The sequence below is a fragment of the Typopeltis vanoorti genome, chromosome 19 (assembly GCF_054136105.1).
Source record: "Typopeltis vanoorti isolate ZY-2024b chromosome 19, IOZ_Tvanoo_1.0, whole genome shotgun sequence".
Classification (NCBI taxonomy): domain Eukaryota; kingdom Metazoa; phylum Arthropoda; class Arachnida; order Uropygi; family Thelyphonidae; genus Typopeltis; species Typopeltis vanoorti.
The window spans coordinates 63,282,947-63,308,955 of NC_143567.1; the positions used below are offsets into that span (position 1 = coordinate 63,282,947).

The 26,009-nt window shown below is 34.7% G+C and overlaps 1 protein-coding gene across 3 annotated transcripts in view; it reads left to right on the forward strand.

The window, feature by feature from the left end:
- Positions 1-26,009, forward strand: part of c12.2 (von Willebrand factor A domain-containing protein c12.2) — a 550,347-nt gene that overhangs the window by 168,110 nt on the left and 356,228 nt on the right. For all 3 annotated transcript variants that reach the window (XM_090409563.1, XM_090409565.1, XM_090409564.1), the window contains exons 14-15: positions 6,552-6,790; positions 20,129-20,242. In XM_090409563.1, coding sequence (XP_090265689.1) covers positions 6,552-6,790; positions 20,129-20,242 — 353 coding nt within the window. The remainder of the gene's footprint in view (positions 1-6,551; positions 6,791-20,128; positions 20,243-26,009) is intronic.

The window sequence follows — 26,009 nt, forward strand, 5'->3', positions numbered from 1 at the left end:
AAGACTCATTGCAGGAGGGCACCTATTCTACAACCTTCTATCTCCACCACTCAACTACCATCATCATCATCATCTACACCAACACCATCTACTGCCCACTACCACCACCACTAGATTTTCACAGACAATCACAAACATCCATGCCCATGGCAGGATTCGAACCCACAACCTTTTGGCTGGAGAGCGGATATGCTAATCACTTGGCCAACCAGGCTAGTTTTAGTGGATAAGAATATAAAGTTCAAACATCACACAGGAAAAGTTGCAAATACAAACTCAGAGGATAATTGCAATGTTGAAATGAACCTTGATATGTAAACTTGAAATCATTTTGCCTCTTCATAAGGCTTTGATAAGATCTGGATTATTGTGTGCATATTTGGTCTCCCATGTTCCAAGGGGATAAAGAAGCTGTGGAAAGGTTGCAAAGAAGAGTTAAAAAGATTATATCTGGATTATGGGATTTAGATTATGAGAACAGATTGTATTTTATTTGTGTGGATTGTAGACTCTGGTTAACAGTAGAAAGACATGATATGATATAGGTCTATAAACTTTTAAATGGGTGTTATAGGATTTCAACTGATGAAATTTTTTGTTATAAGGAAGGTGGGGAGAGAACACTGGGTATCCATGCAAGCTAAGTTTGTTCACAGCCAAGAAAGGAGTAAGAGCTAGGTTTTTCCACTCACTCACTGCTCTCCCAGAGAGCAGTGAGTGAGTGGAATAATTTGCCTTTTGGGGTAGTGAGTGCATCTAGTGTTAATGAATTTAAGAGTTGGTATGATAGCTGTTTTGGGGTGATTTATAGCCACCATCGATGAGTCCTTGACTCCATGGAGGTCTCAGATGATGATAATAATAATATAGGTACCTCCATGGAACCAAAATCTCATTGTGGGATTAACCTCCTTCCCTAAAAAGAACATACACAGTAGTATACTTAGACTTTGCAAAGGCATTTGATAGATTTCTGCATGATAATTTATAGTCAAACTAGAGTGGATGGGTTGGATATTAGACTAGTGCATTGTATTGAAGATTTGATTATCTGATAGGTATCAACAAGTTGTGTATGGGAGAGCAATATCCCAGAATAGGAACGTGAATAGTGGTGTGCTTCAGGAGTCTGTTTTAGGGCCATTGCTGTTTAACCTGTTTGTTAATGATCCTGTATGTTAGTGGGGAAGATTTGAATGGGGATATACAGTTGTTTGCAGATGATGTTTGCAGTTGGGATGAACTATGAGGAAAAGAGCAGATGTTGGTTAAAATTTGGAAAAATTTTGAGGACAACACAATGAATTCTGCCACTGATGCAGAGGACATTGACTTGTAGAAGTAAGGAGATTCTGGTTCCATTGTATAAGGCTCTGAGTATATGCACAGATTTTTGAAAACCAGGTGACCAGATCTGTGCACATTTGTGCACAGATTTGGTCACCTGGTTTTCAAAAATGAAGAGATGTTGGAAAAGATCCAGAGGTGATTGACTAAGATAGTTTCTGATCTCTGCAATGTTGAATATGAAAAAAAGTTTAGATGATGCAATTATCGGAGTCTAGAACAAATGTGGTCTGAAAAGTTCTTGGCCTAACAATGAAAAAATGAATTTATAATTTCATAATTATTTTTATTTTTCAACATAATCTCCCTTAAGACTAATACATTTATTCCAGCAATGCTCCAGTGCCATTATCCCATTGCAGATCTTACTGAGAACCACTACAAAATATTTCTCTACAGCTGCAATTACGGCTTGATTCAAAGAAAAATGCTGACCAGCAAGGAAGGGTTATAGTTTTGGGAAGAGATAGAAGTCAGATGAAGCCAAATCTCGGGGAATAGGGTGGATGTTCCAACAATTCATAGCGCAGATCCCTTAGTTTTCTCATTGCCAAAACACCTTTGTGGGCAGGTGCATTGTCCTGATTAAAGATGATTTTTTTCTTCTGCAAACCAGGTCTTTTCTCATAAATTTTTTCATCTAGTCTGGTTAAAAGATCGGAATAATATTCCCTGGTTATTGTTTTACCCTTTTCAACATAATTAATAAACAAAATGCCTTAGCATCCCAAAACACTGATGCCACGACCTTTCTTGCTGTTGGAACTGACTTTGTCTTCTTTGGCGCTAAACAACCAGCTCCTGTCCACTGTTTTCACTGCTGTTTGGATTCTGGTGTGTAATGGTGAATCCAAGTCTCATCCATAGTAACAAATCAATGCACAAAATCAGTTTTATTCTTGTTAAAACACTCCAAGCACTGTTCAGAGATTTTCATGCGAGTGCATTTTTGATCTGCTGTAAGCAAATATTATCTTGTACGTAGCATTTTCATTTACAGTTCTTCATGCAAAATATATCCTAAATGCTCTTTTGAAATGACTATAGTTTCAGCAATTTCATGCACTTTGACTTACCAGTCATTCAGTATCATATTGTGTACTTGATCGATGATTTCTGGTGTTGTTACACCTTTTGGACATCCTTCACATGGATTATCTTCATGGCTGGTACGACCACGTTTAAACTCGGCAGCCCATTTCTTAATTGTCGAAAATGAAGAAGAAGAGTGTCCATAAACTTTTCCGAACTTCGAGTGAATTTATGAATTTCTTTTGCCGTTAAACCTTCTTTTACGAAGAATTTTATAATTGCACGATACTCAATTTTATCCATTTCACGGGATACAGACAACACTTTTGCTTCAGACAGCTGTATAAAACAAACTACTTGATAGAATGACTTGCAATTTCACGTGGAATGCTTAGGACAGATGTACCGACTTGGAAAAAAAAAATCTCTTGCCATCTCTCACCGAGAACTTTTCAGATCACCATCGTAGATAGGAGGAGGAGTGATATGATAGAGACATACAAGTTGGTAAGGGGTTACTGCAGTGTTTCTCAACCTTTTTTGGATTGTGTCCCACCTCAACGCCTCAAAGATTTTGATGCCCCCTCCCTCTAGCATAATAGTCAACCAAGTTCTGAAAAAGCATAATATGAATAGGTACTTCAAATATAAAAGGAACATAGGTAAAACTGCTTTTAATTTGACTTTCTTCAATGAATATAAATTTTATATTACACTTTGTATATTATAAAAATAAATGAAACTCAACTCGGGAAAATGAAATCCAAGTTAATGTGATCCTTGAGCTTGATGTCTGCTGCAAAGAGTTTTTATTTGAGGTACTAATTTAGTCAATTTCAATCTCAAATCTCCATGGTTTGTGATATCCAGACAATTTCTTTTTTTCAGTAACAAATCATTTACAACACTAAAGCCACATTCAACTAAATATGACGAAAGGAAGGGCAACAGTAATTTTCTTGCAAAACTAGTTGAATTTGGATATATCGTTTGTCTCATCACAAAACCATGCCATTGTTCCTTTTCTGCTGAATAAAGTTCTAATAGACTCATCATTTTGCATTTCTGCGAGTTCTTCTTGATACTGCATAGCCACAACAGTTAGGTCCACTAGTATTGGCGGAATTATCCAAGATGGAAAATAAATTTCTTTTAAATCAGAAAATCTGTCATTTAAATCACAGACCATTTTGCTTAGGTGATCAACAATAACAAGTACAGCAGTATCAGTTACTTCACACTTATTTAGTCAATAAAATTGGTCATATTTTTTGGCTGAAACACTATTTTGACATAATCCCAATGAATCCCAACATCTTGGTCTTATTTGCTCCTTGCAGTTGCTTATTTAATATATTCAATTTTTCAAAGATATCTGTCAAATAACTCACAAATGCATGACTATCAACTGTTTGTATTTCATTTCAAGTTTGTTATTCAAAAACTCACTAAGAATATCAAATAGTTCCATGAATCTTCTCAAGCAATTCCCTTGCGACAGCCACCTCACCTCAGTGTGAAGCAGTAGTCTTACATGGTCAGCAGTTTTATCCTTGCAAAATTGTTTGAAGAGACACTCACATTTGGCATTAGCTTTTATAGTGTTGATACATTTTTTAACTGAATTCAATATCTCATTTAAAACAGGTGAAAGTTTTTTGGAAACTCAATTTTCTCTGTGAATGAATGACACAACGCACAAGCAACATTTCAGGATTGTCCTTCATTAATTTTAAACAGCCACATTTCTTGCCCATCATAACAGGCTCACCATCTGTAGCACAGGGTGTAATATTTTTCATTGATATTTGAGCTTCATCTAAATAATTTTTGAGTTTATTGTATATATATCAATGGCAGTAGTGGTGGTTTTCAGTGCTTCACAGAACAACATCTCTTCACTAAATTCACCATTGTCAATATATCTTACCTGGTCATCAATACAGCCTCACAGTCTCTTACAGTTGATTCATCCAACTGTATTGGGAATTTCCTTGATCTCAACTTTTCAATAAGTTGTGTTTCCACATCTTTAGCCATCTCATCTTTTCTTCTGCTAACAGTGTCATTGCTCAGTGGCATTCCTTTGATAACTTTGTCATCTTTCTCCAGAACTGTTTTGAGAAAAGTTGATATCGCTGATTTAATTAAATCCTCTCCTATAGTACAATTTTTTCCTGATTTAGCTATGAGCTGAGAAATTTCATAACTAGCTTCAAGAATACGATTTTAGGTAGTAGTTCGTTCGTACAGAGAACAGTGAATCTATTTTTGATCTTTTCTCAAACTTCTCCTTTAGAGACTTAAATGGGTTCAAATCATACTTCATATAAGCACTATGTTTCACCTTCAAATGTGCTTCAAGATGACCTTTTTTTCATTGATTCGTTGGTCAAGCAATGTTCGCACAATAGACAGAATGATGACTGTTCATCCTGAGAGGCGGGTATGAAACCGAACTTCAAATACTCATCTGAATACTGATGAACTTTTTTCTTGCTTGCATTACTCATTTTATACATGGGATTAGTAACTGAAAGGGAAAAAATAGGTCTATAAAGTATACTACGCATATGTGGATTATATAAGGAAATTAATGGTGCATAACATGTATTTATATTACGAGTTCTATAAAGAAATATAATAAATAAAAAGTTAACATAATAAAAACATAAAATTTTAAAGGTCTACCGTCAAAAGCAGAGAAAAAGAAACAATGAAATATGGGAGATTATGTTCATGTTTTCAGCTGTCAAACGAACCTAATACAATTGTGGCAATTGTATTAGGTTCGTAGCAACTTTTGGGTAACCATAAAACTAACAACATGTAAAAATGTTATAAAAATGCCTGCTAGCATAATTCATGTCAATTCGTGTCGAAGGGGAGAAAGAAATAAGGCGATGTACGAATTGGTCACCAACAGGCGAAATCATGTGCTTTATATGTAAAATTTTGCGACTGTTATACAAGCAAAATAGTTACTACTTTAAAAACTGCAATGATCGTAAAAGAGAAGTTAATTTTCCGATGTGTAATAATGAACGCTCATCCCACAATATGGATTTATTACCCTATTATCGGAATGGATTCTCATTCTTTTGACATGTGCAGAAGTTCCGAAGGGTCTTGTATCTGCGGGCATACTATACTAGTATTGGCAGCTTTTTTTCTCGGAAAGTCAGGGTTGCAACTTCAATAATTTATCACCGACAAAGTCGATTTCTTGACTATATCGGTGATGAAGTGACGAATGCAACATCATTTTCTAATTGCCCCCCAAAATATTCAAATTGCCCCCCTGTGTGGGGGATGCCCAACGTTGAGAAACACTGGTTTACAGGATTGATGTTGAAGGGGTTTTTCATAAAATGAAAAATTTTATGAAAAATGAATTTTTTCATAAAATTTTATGAAAAATGAATTTTTCATAAAATTCGTCGGAGATCAGGAAAAAACAAGAGGTCATCCCTGGAAGCTGTATAAGGAGGGCGTGAGGAAGGGAGTGAGAAGCAGGAATTTTGCATGGAGAGTTGTAAATGATTGGAATGCATTGCCTGAGAGCATAGTGTGTGAATTGTTTAAGGCACAGCAAACCTTCTTTAGTTTACTGTGCGTTAAACCAAGCTGTGTGTGTATACAAAAGGGACCTCCTAGATTGAGTGTGACTCCATGGAGTCTTAGTATAATATTAAAGATAATATGTGCATGATTTTAATCCACTGTACTGTGATTTTTTAATTGTTAGTAAAAATAAATTACCAAAGACTATTTCATTTTTATTTATTTTTTTTATTTTTATTTTGGTATAACCAATAAGAATACAATTTGGTCGGCTAAATCCCAAATTGCCAGCCCATCCTCGTTCGTTCAGTATCCAAGTAGATACCCAACAGGGTGCACCACGAGAAGGTGAGGATTGGACATTAGGTCAGAGGCCCTGGTCGGTTCTCCGCATTCCTTTAAATGCTATGTGGAGGTCTCCTCTCAGTTATACAGCATTTCATTTTTATTTTACATATTGTAGAATTGTTTCTTGTTTAAATGAAAATCATGTTTATTACATCTTTTAATTATAAAAATAATAATAATAATAGTAAGATACATATAAAAATGGTTTGACATCCCATGATTTAGACTGTTCAAGTTTAATAAAACGACACTCTTTTCAGGGTACTGGCAAATCTGCTCTGGTAAAACATCTTTCAAAATTATTAAAGTATGATGTGGAAGTAATAAGCTTGTATCAAGATATGTCTTCAAGGGACCTGCTTCAGCAGAGAGTTACACTTTTAAATGGTGATACATCATGGCAGCCATCTCCATTAGTTACAGCTGCTATAGCTGGAAAGTTGGCTGTATTGGACGGATTGCATCGTATACATCCTGGCACATTTGCTGTTTTGCACAGGTAAGGATTATTAATTGGTGCTAATAAACTGTGAAATAGAAAATTGTTATATTTGTGTTGAGGCAGCACTGCATTTAGAGAAAAACTAAACTCACACATCAGTAGAATGAGGTGACTACCTTTTATCCTGATCTCATTTTTGACCCTTTATGCTTCACCACTTGATGATAATATGAGTCACATATTTTGGACCATTCTTCCATCTGTACACCATTGCTTGATGCTAAACTGTTCATTCACCATTGTTGGCATAGCCAGTACCCAACATTCCTACTCATCCCAAAGGTGTTCCTTTAGATTTATATCCTGACTGTGCCAGTTAAATTTTTCCACATTGCTTTTTTTTTTTGCAAATTATGTTGAAATAGCATCTACAGTATTACATGGTGCTGTGCTGAAAGAGACAGGGATTCTCTTCCAGAGAGGAAGAAGTACTGCATTATAGATATCAGCATTCATCCTTCTAGGCACTATAACCAAAAGTCTGAATCTGGAGAAACAGCTCCAGATCATTACAACTCAACCACTAATATTTACAGTTCAGATGATACATTCAGACATAAAGCATTTCCAAGCATGCTGAATGGATGTCATGCTTACTCTCCAGCTTAGAATTTGTGAGATTTGAATATATGTGAGACTGTGTAAACAGAGACACTTGCAAATGTTTTTAAGTGGTGGTGAATTTCACTTCCTCTGGATTATCTAACATTCACCCCATCCATAGTTTACAACTTTTGGATATTGCAGTTTTTATGAATTCTCATAAAAACTACAACACTCATACCTGCCTCCATCTGATTGGAAAAAGGTCATAGTGTCAAATAAAGTCGACATCATATCAGTGACATGACAGTGGACTATGGATTAATCAAGTGTTCTTTCACTACTGCAGCCTGTGCTGTTGATTGGCATGATTTGTGGCTTATGCACCTGCTCTTCTGTATTAATCTCTACTGATGTCAAATATCTGCATTGTTTTGATTTTTATGCAGTTCTAATGGGAAAATGGTCAACCAGGAGGTCAAAGACAACCTTGTATGGTGGTATGGGAATCTTGGAAATTCATTGTGGAATGATTAACTAGGACAGTGATGGCAAACCTTTTTATATTCGCTTGCCAAAAGTTTACAAATCAAGTTGCTGACGTGCCAGCGCGTGCCAAAAATTTACAAATCAAATTGCTGCAACTGATTAATACAACACTAATGAATTAATTAATACAAAATAAATTGCAGAATTTTATGGAGACAAGTTTAAAAATTAACATAGAATTTCATAAAAATGAACTCATAATTTCACATATACATTGTTGTATACACACCAATATCAACTTATCAATTTATTAATGAGATTTTTGCTGTTGTACATTAGATGCCAAATGCTTTATATCAGGTTTGTATTTTCTCACTTTTAGTAATGCACACCCGGAACCAGGTTCATCAATCATTCTATTTCTTAAACTGTCTTTTATAAAATTCATTTTGGAAAATAATGACTCACAAGCATATGTAGAAGAGAAAATTGATAGTATAGCCATCGCTAGTTTTTTTAAACAACAAAAGGTTTCAGGAATGGCATTCAAATGTTCTCAATATTTCCGCTTCTGCATTCTTTTTAATTGTGCCCAATAATCGATCATTTTTCCATTATTTCCAAGTCGTTTCTCAAATCGACAAACTTTTGTTTCCATATAGAACTAGATTGAAAATCGATTAATTGTATTTATATATCTTCCAAATTCAGCCACTTGGAAATCTCCAAATTGAGTTTATCTGCTGATGTTGTGTCTGGATGCAAAACGAATTTTGGTGTCTCCGCAAATTGCCTGAACTGCGTAATCTTGAAGAAAATTCGTTGATTATCGACTGAATAACTGTAGAAAACTCTTTTGTCAATTTAACTTGATCTGTTTTTTCATGGGATTCTAGATCTGCAAAGAATGTTTTGTATTTCGAAAATATTGGAAGGTATTGGAAATAAAGTCACGATTAAAAATTGGTAATTTGACTTTGAATGCTTTGATTAAATCAAACATGATAGTAATTGTCTTGTTAACACCTTGCAGTTTAACATTTAATTCATTTAAATGTAAACACAAATCACTAACGAACATTAATTTCGAAAGCCATTCGATGTTCATTAATTGATTGTATTTTTCGATGATTTTCTCATTATGTAAAAAAAGTCTGACTTCATCTAAATACTCAACAAATCTTTGAAGAACTTTCCCACGACTTAACCATCGAACGTTGTTGTACATAAGTAAATCATTGTACACTGAGTTTACCTCACTTAATAATTCTATAAATTTTTGTTTGTTTAAAGCGTGTACCGATATAAAATTGACCAATTTTGTTACAATGCACATGATATCTTCCAGTGGCTTGAAACTAGCCTTTGCACATAAAACCTGCTGATGTATAATACAATGAAAACCCAGAATTGAATGTCTAATACGTTTGGTAAATAAATTGACAAACCCATTTTCCTCTCTACTGCAAGCACCATCAATAGTTACTGATACAATTTTGGAGGGATCTATATCTCTTTCAGCAAGTGCATTTACAACTGTGTTGTAAATACCTATCTTTTTTTTTGTTGTTGTTGTTGCTAATGATGTTAAACTTATCAATTGTTCTTTGATGTTATTCCCAACACAATAACAAATAAAAATTGCTAAACAAGCTGATCCAGTTGTGTCAAGTACATCAGGACAAAGAGAAATTAAACCAGAAGATTTTATATCTGTTTTTTGCTGATGAGTTATATTTTTAGCCATTTCTATGATTCTATCTTTCACCATGTTTCTAGCCAAAGGCATATCTTTTATTCTTTGAATAATTTTTTCCTTGTTTTCAAAATCTTCAAAGAGAACTGGTGCACATTTTAACCATGCTTCTTTTATATGTTCCCCATCACTGAAAGGTTTCCAGTGTTTGGCAATTACATTTGAGGCAAAAAAACTAGCAGCAATTATATTTGAATGACTGCCGATAAATTTCATTAGGGTTGTTGACTGGATATTCCTATTTTTAATTGCCCGAGCAATACATTTTTTCTGTTCTTCCTTGCTTTTCTCAAGGAGCGATTTATGGTTTGTCTCATAATGCCATCTTACTGAAGACATTCTGCACACAACTGTCTCTGAACATAAAACGCATATTACTTTATTGTCTTCATTAATCATGCCATATTCTTAAGTCCACCGGCTTTGTAACTCTCTGCTGCTTGACTGTGATAATTTTCATTTTTATTTTTGCCAGCCATGTTCAGTAGAACTGTAACAAAATAATTCACAACTTAAATCAAATGCATTTTTTATAGTTTCAAAAAAATCAAAATTTTATTATATACCTAAATTAAATTATCTTTATAATTCCCATTTACAGTAGCAAAAACAAAACAGTGCACATACGCAAACAGTAATGCACTTGCCACTGCTTATTTCTGCCTACTGGCTGATGCAGTGCGAAATGCATAATGAACGCACGTGTGATTAGAAAAGGGAAAAGTCGGGGATTCCTAAGGATCAGTCGTTCTCAATTCTTTTTTCTATAAGACTGTATTTTTATTTATTCTTACTGTATTAGAGGTTCCAGTCCCAACAAACTTACCTGTAAATACCGTTCCCATTTTTTTAAAGTTCATACATTAAACTAACATAAGTATTAATATTATATAAATTAAGTGGATATTAAATTCAACATTATTTCAAAGCCGACTACAGTAACTATAGAAGTTTTGTTGGAAATTTGACCAGCGAACTTACGGAAATACACTCGCCTCCATGCAACCAGTTGCTCTTACGGCGCCCAACTCGTAATATGGTGGCGAGTGTATTCCCATAAGATCTCTGGTCAAATTTTGCACGAAACATCTATAGTTTCTGTAATCGGCTTTGAAATAGTGTTGGATTTAATATCCACTTAACCACCTTACTGGCATTTATGGATCAAATACACACTCATATGTTTCGTATCCATCTCATATATTTCAATGTAATATCAATGGTATTACAGTTTTAATATATACTTCGCATCTGTGATAACGTCTTGGCTGGTAGCGTGGTTAATTGATATAATTTTGAATTGCCGATGTGAAGCCTTTTGGCTATTTATTTTAGTAAATAAGTATTAATAATTAATTATGGCATAATCATAAAGAGTATTAATAAACATATGTATACAGTGTAGCATGTTGACAAATATAAAAGTATGCATTTAAATTAGTTATCAGTCACAGGACTAATGCTACAATATTGTAGTTTCCTCAGGCCAACATCATTAAATTAACTTCTGGTAAGTTTCATTGACATATCCCATTCTGATCACGAAAAATTTATAATATTCAGTATAACATTATTGATTATTGTATTATTAAATTGATTTTAATGATGTTAGCTTGAAAAAAAAAACAGCAATGAGAAAAATATTTATGCATTGTAACTCACCATAGAAGTCAGCAGAGTATGGGAAGCAGCAGAAAGATGTTGACTTGTTGGCGAATGCTTACCGTCAAATATAACTTGCCCTCATGTATAACTGGCACCCCTGATTTCACTTTACAAAAAAAGACATTAAAAGGTTTTGCATATATACCTCCCACACAAAAAAACAACACGCCCTCCCCAACAGCCATTATATACTGTAGATGCAAGAAAAAAAAAAAGTTTTATTGTATCCCTAAATAAGGTACAGAGGCTTTTGCAGTCTGTGTAATATATTTCTCAACAAATAGTGCAATTAGAGACAGGTGGAATAAAAATGGCGCTAACTAATGAATCACGTGTACCCCTCTCACAGAAATTATCCTGTATAGGCAAGCAAAACCATATGTTGCACCGGAAACATAGTATCTAACTAAAATTATTGTCCAATTTTTCATTTACATGAAATAAGTGTTTATTTGATTGCATTTGAAATTCTCGATGTCATTATGACAGATCACAAAGGCTAACTTCAAATAAAATTCTACCACGAATTGAAACATGCCATATAATGCTTGTGTGAGTTCCCCTTCCAGCTCAAACGCAAACAAGGCAATAAAAATCAACCAAGGGTTGAAACTTTGTGCGAGTTGAGCCCACCGGTAATGAGAAGTTCTGTCGGAATGATAAATGACACCCCATCATGAATGACTTAAAACTAAGAAATATATATAGTGAATGTTGTTATGACAGTTGCAGATGTTATGGAATTCAGTTGAAAAGAATTAGCATTTCAACTCAAAAATTGTCGCTTCCATTTGTTTTTGGGTTGCATAATCTTTTGTTAATACCACACCAATCAAATTCGTGTCTTCATAGTTGCTCTCTCCTGTAAAACAAAATTTAACTTATACGTATTGTAACAATTAAAAAAAAAAGGGTGGAATAATTTATAAGCGTATAAAATGATATCATATGTAAATCGTTGACATGCCAGCAAAATTCTTGGGTGTGCCACCTCTAGCACGCATGCCATAGGTTCGCCACCACTGAACTAGGATATGGTTAATTGGAATAGTTGGACTACTAAGATTCTCGTGTCACCATTTCAAGCACCCTTTGGCTTCCTGTATTTCTTAGTCTTGCATTTCTAATGGCTAACATTGTTGTCAGTATTGGAGTCACTTGAGGGTATAACTGAGAGGAACCCTTCATATAACATTTCATGAATGTGAAGAACAGACAGAGATTCTGACCTAATGTCCAATCCTTACCTTGTCATGGTACACTCCATTACAAGGAATCTACCTCGATACTTAATTTATGAGAATGGGCTGGCAGTTGTTCATCTGTTCATCCTCTGCTGCATCCCCTAAGGTTGTGATATTCATGAGACCTCCGTATGAGATGTATGAGACTGGCTAACTCACCTTTCATTGAAAGAAACCAGATTAAGGTTTTTCACGGCACTAATGAGAATCGAACCCATGTCTTTCTAATCAAAAGGGCTTCGTCTATACTGACTGAGCTGCAGAGGCTCTTTGAGATTTAGCTGACCAAATTGTATCCTGTACTGACTTAAACAAAAATAAAATGATGGTATAACATGATGAAATTTCATACTAGCTGGAATGTTATTATTATTATTATTATTATTATTATTACGTGACACCTCCAGGGAGTACAAGGACTCATCGAGGGAGGGCACCTGCTCAACAGCTCTGTCTCCACCACTCAATCCACCAACTGACCGCGACTACTACACCAATGGCATCTACCACCAATCACTTGCCACTAGTATTTCTACAGACAATCACAAACATCCATGCCCACGGCAGAATTCAAACCTGCAGCCTTTTTGCTAGAGAGCAGATACGCTAACCACTATGTTGTAAATTATGTTGTAAACTAAGTTAAGCAAAGCCCTGGAAGGAAAGGAGTGGTTGGTTAGGTGACTCTTTTCTTTTTCTGATTTTTATTTTATTTCTTATTATTCTTCTTCTTATTGTGCTATCTTCTATCGAAGGTCAGCGACCATCTTGGCGAACAAACTGCGGTCTTGTGCTAATCTGAGCAGTTGTGCACTGCTCTTTCCTGTCCATGTCTTGATGTTGTCAAACCATGATATTCTTTTTCTTCCTCTAGTTCCTTTGCCATCAATTCTTCCTACCAAAATAGTTTGTAGAAGTTGGTATTTGCTGTTTCTCGTGATGGGGCCAAGATATGATGTTTTTCGTTTCTTGATTATTTGTACAAGATGTTTAGCTTTGCCAATGGATTTTAAGACCTCTTCATTGATAATTTTTTCTGTCCATGATATCTTTAGCATTCTTCTGTATAGCCACATCTCAAAGGCTTCGATTTTCTTGATGGTTGTCACCTTCAATGTCCATGTTTCAACTCCATAGAGCAGAATAGACCACACGTAACATTTCAGCATTCGGCATCTGACTTCCATGTTTAGGTCTTTATTGCAGAATAGTGTTCTCATTTTCATGAAGGACTGCCGTGCAACTTCAATCCTTGTCTTTATATCTATTTCTGGATCCAAGTGTTCATTAAGCCAACAACCAAGATATTTATATTTTGGCACTTGATCAATATTTTTCCCATTGAGTGTCAGTTTCATTGATGAGGCTGGATGTTTGCTGATGATCATGTATTTTGTCTTGTTGATGTTTATATTTATTCCCATTCTTTGGATTTCTATGTATACTCTGTCAATGAGTTTTTAGAGATCCATAATGTTATCTGCAATTAGCACGGTGTCATCTGCATATCGTAGATAGTTAACAATCTTTCCATTTATTGTGATTCCCTCTGGAAATTCTTCCAATGCTTTTTTAAAGATTACCTCTGCGTATATTTTGAACAGGAGTGATGAGAGCACACATCCTTGTCTCACTTCTCTTTTGATGTTAATATCACTGCTGGTAATGTTGTCTAATTGAACGGTAGCTGACTGATTCCAATACAGATTTGTTATTAGTCTTATGTCTTGTTCGTCTAGCCTTATTTGTTGAAGGACTTCTATTAAGTTAGTGTGTCTGACTTTGTCGAATGCTTTTTCAAAATCTATGAAACACATAAAGACAGATTTCTGTTTTTCTATGCATTTTTGTATCAATGTTTGGGTACAGAAAAGGGCCTCTCTAGTACCAAAACCATTCCGAAAGCTGAATTGTGTTTCACTTAGAGTTTCTTCACTTTTTCTATAAATGCGATTCTGAATTACTTTCAAAAATATTTTTAATGTTTGGCTCATTAGACTAATAAGTCGGAAGTCACCACAGGAATTCACTTTGGGTTTCTTTGGGTCAGTGATAAATGTAGATTTGAGCCAATCTGATGAAAATTCATCACTTTCATATATTTCATTAAATAGTTTTTAAAGAAGTTTGATGTTATCTGGTTCTGTTAATTTTAAAAATTCTGTTTGCACACCATCTGGTCCACTGACTTTTCCTGTTTTACTTGTTCGTATAGCATTCTCTTTTTCGCATTTCATGATTGCTGGTCCTTGAATGTTATCTTTTATATTTATAGGCTTCTGTCTAGTATCATTGAAAAGTTCTGTTACATATTTTATCCAAATCTGTGCTTTATTCTCTTCTTCCTGAGCTATTTTTCCATTTTTGTCTCTTAGAGACACTATTTGCTTTTTCCTCAGTTTTCCAGAAATTTCATTGATTTTCTTATACAGATAGAAATTATCATGTTTCTTCTGAAGCAGTTCAATTTCAGTACATAAATTTTTCAACCAATTTTCCTTGGCTTTTATTTTTTTCTTGATGATGTTATGTGTTTCTGTATACCTGGCAAGGTCTTTGTTTTTGTACATTCTTCTTGTATCAATAAGAGAAAGAATCTCATCTGTCATCCATTCCTGTTGTTTTATATTATTCACATAACCTACTTCTTCAATACTTGTTGTTACGATGGCATTCTTTAAGCTATTCCAAAGAGATTCCACACTTTAATTTTCTTCTATGTTAATCTGTTGTAATTGCAGGTTAAGCTGTGTCTTGGCACTTTTATTTATGTTCGGGTCTTTCAGTTTTTCTACATCAATTTTCTTTTTCTTCTTTTGTGATTTTTTAGCTGATTTTAATCTAAGACATACTTCTGCAACTATGGGATTGTGGTCTGATGAGATATATGCTCCAGGATAAGTCTTTGCACTCTTTATACTATTGTGGAATCTTTTATTTATCAGTATATAATCAATTTGATTTCGGACAATGTTATGTTGGTTATCTTGAGGCGATTTCCAAGTGTACAGTCTTCTGGATGGAAGTTTAAACCAGGTATTTGCTATTGTTAGCAAATACCTGGTTTAAACTTCTTCCTGACAGAACTGGACTAGGCGATCTCCTCTGTCATTTCTGGTGCCTAAGCCATGTTCGCCAACAATTTCTCCATCACCCCCTCTTCCTACTTTTGCATTGAAGTCACCCATCACTATGTTTATATCATGTTTCTTTGTTAGGTTTTTAATCTCTTTTAGGTGTTCATAAAACTCTTCAACATCTTCTTCACTTTTGTCAGCTGTAGGTGCATAAGCTTGGATGATATTTATGTTAACGAGGTTTCCCTTAAGTTGTAACAGCATTATCCTTTCAGAAAATGGAATCCAATTTAGTACTGGGTTATTGATTTCTTCATCTACTATTACAGCTACACCATGTTGATGTTTGTTCTCATCATTCCCAGAGTAATACATTGTTGTATTATCTTGTTGACACTTTCCAGATCCTGGCCATCTTGTCTCACAAATTCCCAAAATCCGGATGCCCAGCCTCTTCATTTCTCTTGTGGCATTTCCTAATTTGCCAGCTTCATACAGAGTTCTGACATTCCATGTTGCAATTTTAAAAGTGGACACCATTTTGAGCCCGGAGATTCTTCGCACCCCTGTCCCATTTAAGGGACGCCGGGAACTTGGGGCCAGTTGTAAGGGTTTGCTTGCCATGGTGGTTGTTCTGGAGATAAGGTAGAGCAGTAGTTTCTCCGTTTGCTTTCTGCTCTGCAGTATTACAGACGTACACAATATAATCATATTGCCATCTGCAAATCTCTGATCACAAGCTTTTCCGTCATCATTTGGCTTCAACCTTGTGTCAGTACTGACAATGCTGCTTCCCAATGTCAGGGGCAGTGACCCCAGCAGGACTTATTTAATGGCGGCACTACTCGCCATGTCACTGAGTTGGTATTGTGCTTTGTGAGGTTTTAAGTGAGACAGAGCTGCCACTTCTGCTCCCCCACACCCTGATAGCTCAGTCGCTGTTGGTCCACGGCTGCTTATTCACCAGATTGCTTTGCTTATATTGCAGCTAGCCTCCATATCTGAAGGCTGTTCCCCGATCCGCCACCTGGGGACGCACCTGGTAGTAGTCAGCTCTGCCCCGGCTTCTTATTATATTCAGCACTAAACATGAGAATAATGTTGAATAGCAAACATTATCAGGCAGAGTGATATGGGCAAACAAACATCAAAAAAGAAAATTAGACAATAAGACAGATTTTTGTGTATAATCCTACAGAAGGTTCCAAGAAAGAAGTGGATTAATTTTTCAAGTAACTAGAGGAGGCAGCTGATAAAAATAATAAGTTATTCCATGTTGAAGATATAAAGCAGAGTTAGGAAATTAATATCAAACATATAGAACCCTGTTGAGAAAATTGTACTAACATAATGGTAAGGGCCTGTTGGATTTATGTTCAGAATATGAATTAAGCATCACTAACATGTTCCATCACATGGAGAGAAGACACAAGAAATAAGAGAAATCTCATTGACTATCAACAATAACATAGTGATATCTTCACACTGGTTCAGGACACAAGAATGTACAGGGGATCTGAAATAGGACATTGATCACCATTTAGTTTTGAGCAGGAAAAAAAATTAACATCATAGTGAAAAGAAAAGTATGTAAAAAAAAAGGTTGTAAAAAAATCAAAGTCAAGTACCGTTTCAAAGGTGAACTGTAGATTCAAAGATATAAATAATATACAGAGAAATATGTGTTTAAAAACAAGAACCAAATGTTGGAGATTTATGGAAGATTCTGAAAAAAAACAAAAACAAAAAAAAAAGGAACTGATCAATTCAGCCAGAGAGCCACATGGTGAAGTTGTCTGCAAGGATAGAAAATCAGAACTTCATGATTGAGTCAGGAAGTTAAAGAGGCAGGTGTACAAAAGTAGAATGCTTATTGAAAGTTCCTGGTAAGTCAGCATGGTAAGAAACATAGAAAATAAATATCAGGAGGGTGGCAAAACATTTCGCCAAAATATTTGGAAGATATCATAAAAGCTTAGAAACGATGGAAAGACTCTTATAAAAGGGTGACATGAAAACTGATGATAAAGATATTCTAGATGTCTGGAGTAATTACGTTGAAGGATTGTTAAATGAAACACTAAGTGACAGAATGGTGGTAGAAAATAATCAAGAAGAATGCAATCAGGAATATATATCAATATTTCAAGTAGAAAAAGCCAACTCAAAAAACCAGAAACATGGAAAGGCAGCTGGAATTAATGATAAATAAGAAATGCTGAAATATGGCAGTATTAGTCTTACAATGGTTGCACTGCATAATTCAGAGGACATAATCGGACCATTGAGTTCTACATGACTGGAGTAATGCTCTCATAGTACCTATCAGTAAAAAAATAAATAAATAGAATAAAACTGAATGTGAAAATTGCAATAGAATTTTTCTAGCGAGTGTCCCAAATAAGATTTAATACAAGTAATTTAATACATTTAATACTTGGGAAGAGGCTAAGAAAAATTATGGAAGGGGAAATTTGGAAAAGAACAAACTGGGTTCAGGCAAAGTAGAAGTTGTCAGGAATAGATTTTCATTTTAAGACAAACAGCTGAGAAATTATGGAGATATAATAAAAATCTGTATTTAAGTTTTCTAGATCTGGAAAAGGCATATGACAGTCTCAAGAGAAAAGCTATGGTGGGAATGGGACATTATCTTACATAGTCTACATTTGATGTAAGTCAGAGGTTAGGATTGAAAGTGGTACAGGAAGAGGGTTTGATGATAAATCAGGTTTGAGACAAGGGTGCACACTATCTCCAGTGTTATCATCTATATGGATCATAGTGTGATGGAAAGTGGCATTAAACCCAATGTCAAAATTATGGAAATAATGTCAATTCTTTTCTTTGTGCAGATGATATTATACTCTTAAATAAATTTGATACAAGTCTATAGATCTCTAACTAATTTAATAACTGCTGTAACAAATTTGGCACGGAAATCAGCAAGAAAAGACAGATTATGAAAATACTCGAGAACATTGAAAATAGCAGCACCATGAATGGGAAATCTGTAGAGCAAGTAAAACATTTCAACTATTTAGGCACAATATTTAGTGAAGATGACACATTAAAATGAAAATAAACAATAGAATAAACAAAGCTGGGATGGTAAGGGATCAGCCGAATAAGTTATATGGAATAAAAGAGAAATTATCCAAAACACTCAAGTAACAGCATACAAGATAGTTTTCATTTCTTTCTTTTAAGTTTATACGGTGGTCAGCATTCATAGTGAAGAATTTATGGAGACACAATGCACATGTTAGAATGATTGCTTTACTTATCATAAAGAAAGTAACATTTGATGTGTCAATCTCTGTATTGAGGTCATCATCAGGAAAACATATGTACAGGTTTTGCTGATGTATGGGTTTTCCATTTGGATTCAAATGTTGGTTAATCGTTTACTCTAGTCTGACCTTTGATGCATCTGAGAGTTGGGTCAGAAATAAAATAGTTGTTCAAAGACTGGAGACCACAGTTATGGAAGTTCTGAGAAAAATTAGGAGTGAACAGATTGCATTAATAACAGAACCATATTAAAAATTAGGATATTAGGATGGAACTTGACAGTGTTAGCATTCACATAGAATATGTGTGAGCAGAGTTATTCTCAGATGGTCTAGTTACTTAAACAGAATGGAGAAAGGAAGGGTTATCAAAAGTAGTGTTTGTGAGGATGGCAGGAAAAAAAAAAAATGGGGATAGGCAATGATCTAGATGGATTGATGCAATTGGAAGTGCCTCACAAGACTGAAATATAAGATCTGAGAATATTGGAGTGGTGAGAATTAAGAGACTTATTTGGAAAAATATTGTTAGTAGGAAGTTAGTAGTAATGTAAACTTATCATTATCATTAAACTTACAGTGATACTATCATAGTATCCCTGTAAGCTTCTTAGGTTACATATTAGGAATTTGATGATGATATTTGTACATAAAATTATTGGCTTTTTCTTGATATATGATGAGTGTGAGATTATTCAACTTCGCTGTTTACTGATTTTTCCCAAAGCATATTTGTATTCTATGCCTGTAAATTAAACTTTAATGATCATATCTCAAGTGCTTATTGTAGCCACTGTAGTTAGCAGCACTGAGAACTGAAAATCACTAATGCTGTTTAGAGTGAGAAAATGGAATTTCTAATTCTAAACATTAGAGGTTTCTAGTAATATGGCATGCAGTACATGCATTTTAATTGCTGGTTTATGCAATTGATTTATTTCATTCAGTCTTTAGAAATGTTACAGTATTTGCTGAGAATAGATATTTTAATAATATATGAAATGTACCTTTTGATACAATCAAACTCTAACTGTAAATTTTCATGTTTAGTTTTAGTGGAAAGTTTGTTTTATTCACTGACATTATGAGACTTGGAAAAGACTTTTTTGGTAATTTGTTATAATGAGCGAGTTTACTATAGTGATTGCTGCCATAGTCAGAGTCAACTGGCCTTAAAATTTGTTACTTGTTTAGGTACATTAAAATAGATAGTTGTTCAATCCTGTTGTGTGTTGAGTTATTTCAAAGACTTGTCTTGTTTCATTTAGGCTTGTTCATGATCGTGAAGTGCAGCTGTTTGATGGTACTAGACTTTTGGGATGCAATCGTTACAATGCTGTTAAAGCTACAACTGGTCTTACAGATTCTGATCTTGCTGAAAGGTATTTTTTTTAAATCATAAAGATGGAAAAGGTCATGCAATTTAACGCTAATCAAACTCAGTAGACATAATTATTAGTATTCAGCTATTCAGTAGTAATCTGAATAAATTATAGTGGGCAAGAAATTATATTCTTGTTTTAATCTTTTACTCAAGCATAAACAAACAAGCAACAAGCAAATAAACATAAATAAACTAACACTGAAAGAAAGGATAAAAAAACACTGTTTGTGCATGTAGTATCCTAATGACTAGGCTATTTGTATATATAGTAGCCATATAATAATTTGAATGTTGATATCCCTAAACACTAAACATGTGTATGTGATAATTCCATTGTGTATGTGATTATGCAATCATTTGGAAATGCATGCTCAGTGAAACCATTGCAAATCTATCTTTTGCATCAAAATATTTTCAAGGAAATTTGTGTAAATTAGACTGTATGAGATTATCATATGCTTAATGTAACATTTCTAGTGACTGACCATTCAAAAAATAAAAATAAATGAATAAATTACTGAGATAAGAGCCCACAGGCTTCACTGTGGCAAAGTAAAATTATTCAAATTAAGTGGATATTGAAACCCACATTATTTCTCAGCCAAATAAGAAACTCAAAGATAGGAAATCTATCTAAGAGTTTCATGCTGAATATAGAAAACTATAAAAGTTCGGCAAGTCCAAGCGTAAGCCAACACCTGGTACAATGCTAGGACAACTTGTAGTAAAGATGGCGCAATCTCCGATCACTGTCCTTAGTATTTTCCCATAATGTAAAACACAACTCCTAGGAGATGTATGCTGTTATACATTATGAGAAAAGGTCACTACCCAGACCGGTTTCGCTTTTTTTTGAGGTCTCATCGATGAGTAGATAGACCATGTAAATACTGAGGTTGCAGCAGGGCATAGTTTAATACTTTTACGATATGAGTTGCCAAAAGGTGCACTAATATAATTACTGAGATAAGAGCCCACAGGCTTCACTTCAGCGAAGTAAAATTATTCAAATTAAGTGGATATTGAATCCCACATTATTTCTGAGCCGAATAAGAATCTTAGATAGATTTCCTATCTCTAAGAGTTTCATGCTGAATATAGAAAACCATAAAAGTTCAGCGAGTCCAAGTGTAAGCCAACACCTGGTACAATGCTAGGGCCACTCATAGTAAAGGTGGAGCAAGCTCCGATCACTGTTCTTAGTATGGGCTCATCTCAGTAATTGTATTAGTGTACCTTTTGGCAACTCGTACAGTAAAAGTATTAAGCTCTGCACTACTGCAACCTCAGTATTTACATGGCCTACCTACTCAATGAAGAGACCTCAAAAAAGGTCGAAACCGGTCTGGGTAGTGACCTTTTCTCATAATGTATAACAGCATACATCTCCTAGGAGTTGTGTTTTACATTATGGGAAAATACTAAGGACAGTGATCGGAGATTGCGCCATCTTTACTACAAGTTGTCCTAGCATTGTACCAGGTGTTGGCTTACGCTTGGACTTGCCGAACTTTTATAGTTTTCTATATTCAGCATGAAACTCTTAGATAGATTTCCTATCTTTGAGTTTCTTATTTGGCTGAGAAATAATGTGGGTTTCAATATCCACTTAATTTGAATAGATAAATAAATAAATCCTTACTCTTGATGTCCAGCAACTATAAGCAATTATGTTTGATTTTCATTTCAGGAAAACCATTTTCAATAGGAATAACTATATTGTCTACCACTATATAATTTACCACTAATAACTATATAATCTACCGCTGTAAAATGTTACAGAATTAAATGGAATATGAGTTATCCAATATGAGAACCGAGGCTAGACAAATTATGCAAATCCTACTCACTAATAAAAAATGTATCTCCCATTCTTTTTAAATGATATGTCTTAGTACATCAGTGGGAGTTCCATAAAATAATTAGTACTGCTGCATCTGTATCTTAAAAATACTTTGTTTGAAAGTTTTTTTTTTTTTTTTTATTAAATATTATATATATTTTGTCTAGTTTGCAGCTACTCACCATGAACAAGTGGGTAAGCATATTGGTTTAGCCTTGGAATAACTATGTCAGAAACTAGATACTACGAAAAAAGGGAACAAAGTTTTAACAGAATTTCTTTATGGCAGAATTGCCATTTTACTGTCCTGGTGTATAGACTGAAATGATGTGCAGAGAAATATGAAATTATTCTATTCACAATGATATACTGTTGATGCTAACTCATACTGGCCTTAATTTCAAAGTCAATCACACGAAGTAGTGGGGTCATACCTTATTTAGTCACCATACAGGAAATAAAATAATGATGTTGAAAATGTTTAGAATTGATAGATTGGGCTCATTAATAGCATCTAATGATAGTAGAATACAATCATGTAGAAATGCAGCATTTCAGATCCTGCAGTATTGTATTTCAACAGGTGATTTTACTTTGGAGATGATGATGTATCATAGCCTCACCAGGTTCTTCAGTGAGAAGGGAATCTAGTGCATGTGGAGTCTCCATAGCTCAGTTGGTGATGATGATATCCTCTAGTTGGAAAGACCCACATTTGAATGTTAACCAAGATGGGAAGAATCTTTTTAAGGGTTTTGATACTGAAAGTGAGGTTAGCTAGTCTCTGCACGAGACTAGCTAACCTCAAGTTTCCACTCATTCCAGAAGTGGAAACTTGGGTTTTTCCTTTCACATAATAAGAGGCATACTGGCCAGAGAACACATAATTAATGGCAACAAGTATATTTGCATGGCAGATGGTAGAGATGTCTTCCACAATGAGTCCTGGGACTTCATGGAGTTACTCTAATAATAATGTATTAGAATGTGATGTTTGTGTATCTTAGAATTTCTCAGTACATCTGACATATTTTTAAATGAGTTGAGATCTAAGGGACTTGGCTATCTTTTGACGACTTTTGATGACTGATTTCACTAGTGTTGCTATAAATTAAGGTTAGGTTAGCTCTTTTGCTCTCAGTAAGATTCTACTTTTGCTCTTGCAGTAATTTCAATCAAATAAGATTCATATAACATTAGATTCAAGCTTCTTAAAGTATAGGATATATGATGCTAAAATAGGACTGCTTTTCTTCTGAAAAGCAGACAAACTAGCCAGAGAACATTTGCAGTTTATTATTATTATTATTATGTAACACTTCCAAGGACTTATCGTGAGAAGGCAAACTACTCTACTATAACTCACCATCTCCCTTACCTCCAACACTACTACTATGTCAGAAATCTACACACACACCACTACTAGTATATATGAAATGCTTGCACGTGTGATGAAAAACCTGGGTTTCTGGGAGAAAAGAGCCTGTTACCTCCATGTGAGATTAGCTACTTACCTTCAATTGAAGGTGAGTTAGTTAAGACATAATATGATGTATTGACTACATATTCTTACTTGTGACTATTATCCTCTCCTCCTCCTCCTCCTCCTCCTCCAAAAATTTACATTGGTGACACCCATTTTTTCAGGTAAGTTTTGACATCTATTAAAGAACTTTGAACTTGCATTCCAAGACCTGGTATGCCAAGCTGCCTGGGCCGTTTTTTTGCCATGATTCATACTGGGTATCTGATTTTATAAATGGACAGTGGATGTGTTTAAAATAACTAAAAATAAATTATAAATTATTTATTAAATATACTACTCTAGGAATTCATAGCTATATTGCAGGCACTGGTGTGAGATATTTAGTTATTTGACTTTTTTTTTCTTTCATTTTAATCAGTATTTTTCTCCCCTCTTCTTGAGTTATTTATTTCATTACTGTCAGCTTGCTACAGCAGATTTGAAGGATCATCAGAATAGTTTGTTTTAATAGAAAGTTTTTTGTAGCTCTCCTCATCTACTGAAGGTTGTAAACCTGTAGTACATTAGTAGCATGGACAGGCTTATTTTGTTTTTAATTATTATGTCATTATATAGTTACTTTATAATTATTATAATTATTAAAGTGAAAATTGTTAGTATTTTACCTCGATATGATAAAAATGAATTAAGAAGAAGAGCTATAATGGCAAATGATTTGATGTATAGGCTGTACAAGGAATGGATGTGAGTTTTTGAATGTGTGGAGTGAGTTTGAGGGAAGATTGGATTTGCATAAGAGGGACGGCCTACACTTGAATGCATTTGGCATCAGGAGTCTAGAAAAACTAATAACTTCTATGAGACCTAACACACAGAGTCAGGGAAACTAAATTATAAAGGGAGGAATGGTGAGAATGTGAGTGTAAGAGTTATATATAATAATATAAGAGACAATGTTATATAACTTAATGTTGAGAATGGTCTTTGTCAGAAATGTTGACAAGGAGAGAACGATTTCGACTTTGTGTTCATCTAGTTTGGACCCATCAAACATGTGCAAAGATATCTACATGTATGAGGCACTAGAGAAGAATAGAGATCTTCAAGTTGCCCAACTGTGTCATGCAGAATGCAGACAAGAATATACAAAAGAACAAACAGGTAGATTATTATGTCTGTACATGAATGCTAGCAGTATCTGAAACAAAGCGATAGAGTTTGTTTTTTCTTAGTCAATATGTTTGGGACTTCAGATTGTAGGCATTAATGAGACCTGGTTATCAGAATCAGACATACTAACTGGTATCAAGGGTATACTATTTTTAGGAAGGTTAGAGAGGATTGGAGAGGAGGGGGACGTGCTGCTAATGATGTTGGATGATTTGAATCCGGTTAGAATTGAGACCTATCATTGTAGTACTACTACTAACAGTATTTCATGTGGCAGTGAGTTTGAAGCCATCTGGTGTGAGGTGGAATCTAACAAGATCAATTACATAGTGGAGTATTGTTACAGACCCTTTGAATCGGTTGCTAGTGATGAAGAAATGCATTGCCAAATAGACAAGATGAGCACAAAAGGAGTAATCATAATGGGAGACTTTAATTATTCAAATATTGATTGGCTAGCAGTAGAATCTCATGAGAAGAATGAAATGTTGCGGGACAACTTCCTCAAACAGCATATGATAGAAGGAACTCGAGGTAAGAGTATTAGATTTGATTATAGTGTCAGAGGGTGTTTCAGTTAAAGATGTAACTATTCTGCCTCTGGTTGGTGACAGTGATCATGCAGTGCTCACTTGGGAAGTGACTAAATTTATGAATGTTCCATTCAGAAAAGGTTACATTCTGAACTACAAAGCAGTAAATTATGCCTAACTGAAGAGTATACTAAGTTCATGTAATGGGATCGGTTCATGGAAGGGAAGAATATTGACAGTGCATGGGAAGCATTTAAACAATACTTAAATGATGACATATCAGAGTGTGCCCTGAGAGTTCTAAGAATAAATAGGGTAGGAGTCAAATGGATGTGTAATCTTATTAAGCAAGAGATTCGTAAGAAAAGAATGATGTGGAAGGAATACTGTGTGCGTAACAATGATGTACATTATGAAAATTATAAGCAATAAGCTAGAATAGTCACAATTGTACGGAAAGCAAAGTCTGAGTATGAAAAGAAACTTATTCTGTATGCTAATGACAACCCACAAGAATTCTCTCGGTATGTTGCAAGTGAAAAAAAGAATGAATGTGAAAGAATAACTTCTAAATGCAGATGGTGTGAGGGTTACAGATGTAGAAGAGGTTGTTCAACTAATGAGTGCTCATTTTGTTAAAAGCAATCAACTTGGTGTATGCAACATTGAGCCCACCGTTACCTCTTCACTGGATGAAGAAACTCAGGTATATGAGGATGAGGTATTAGAGCTG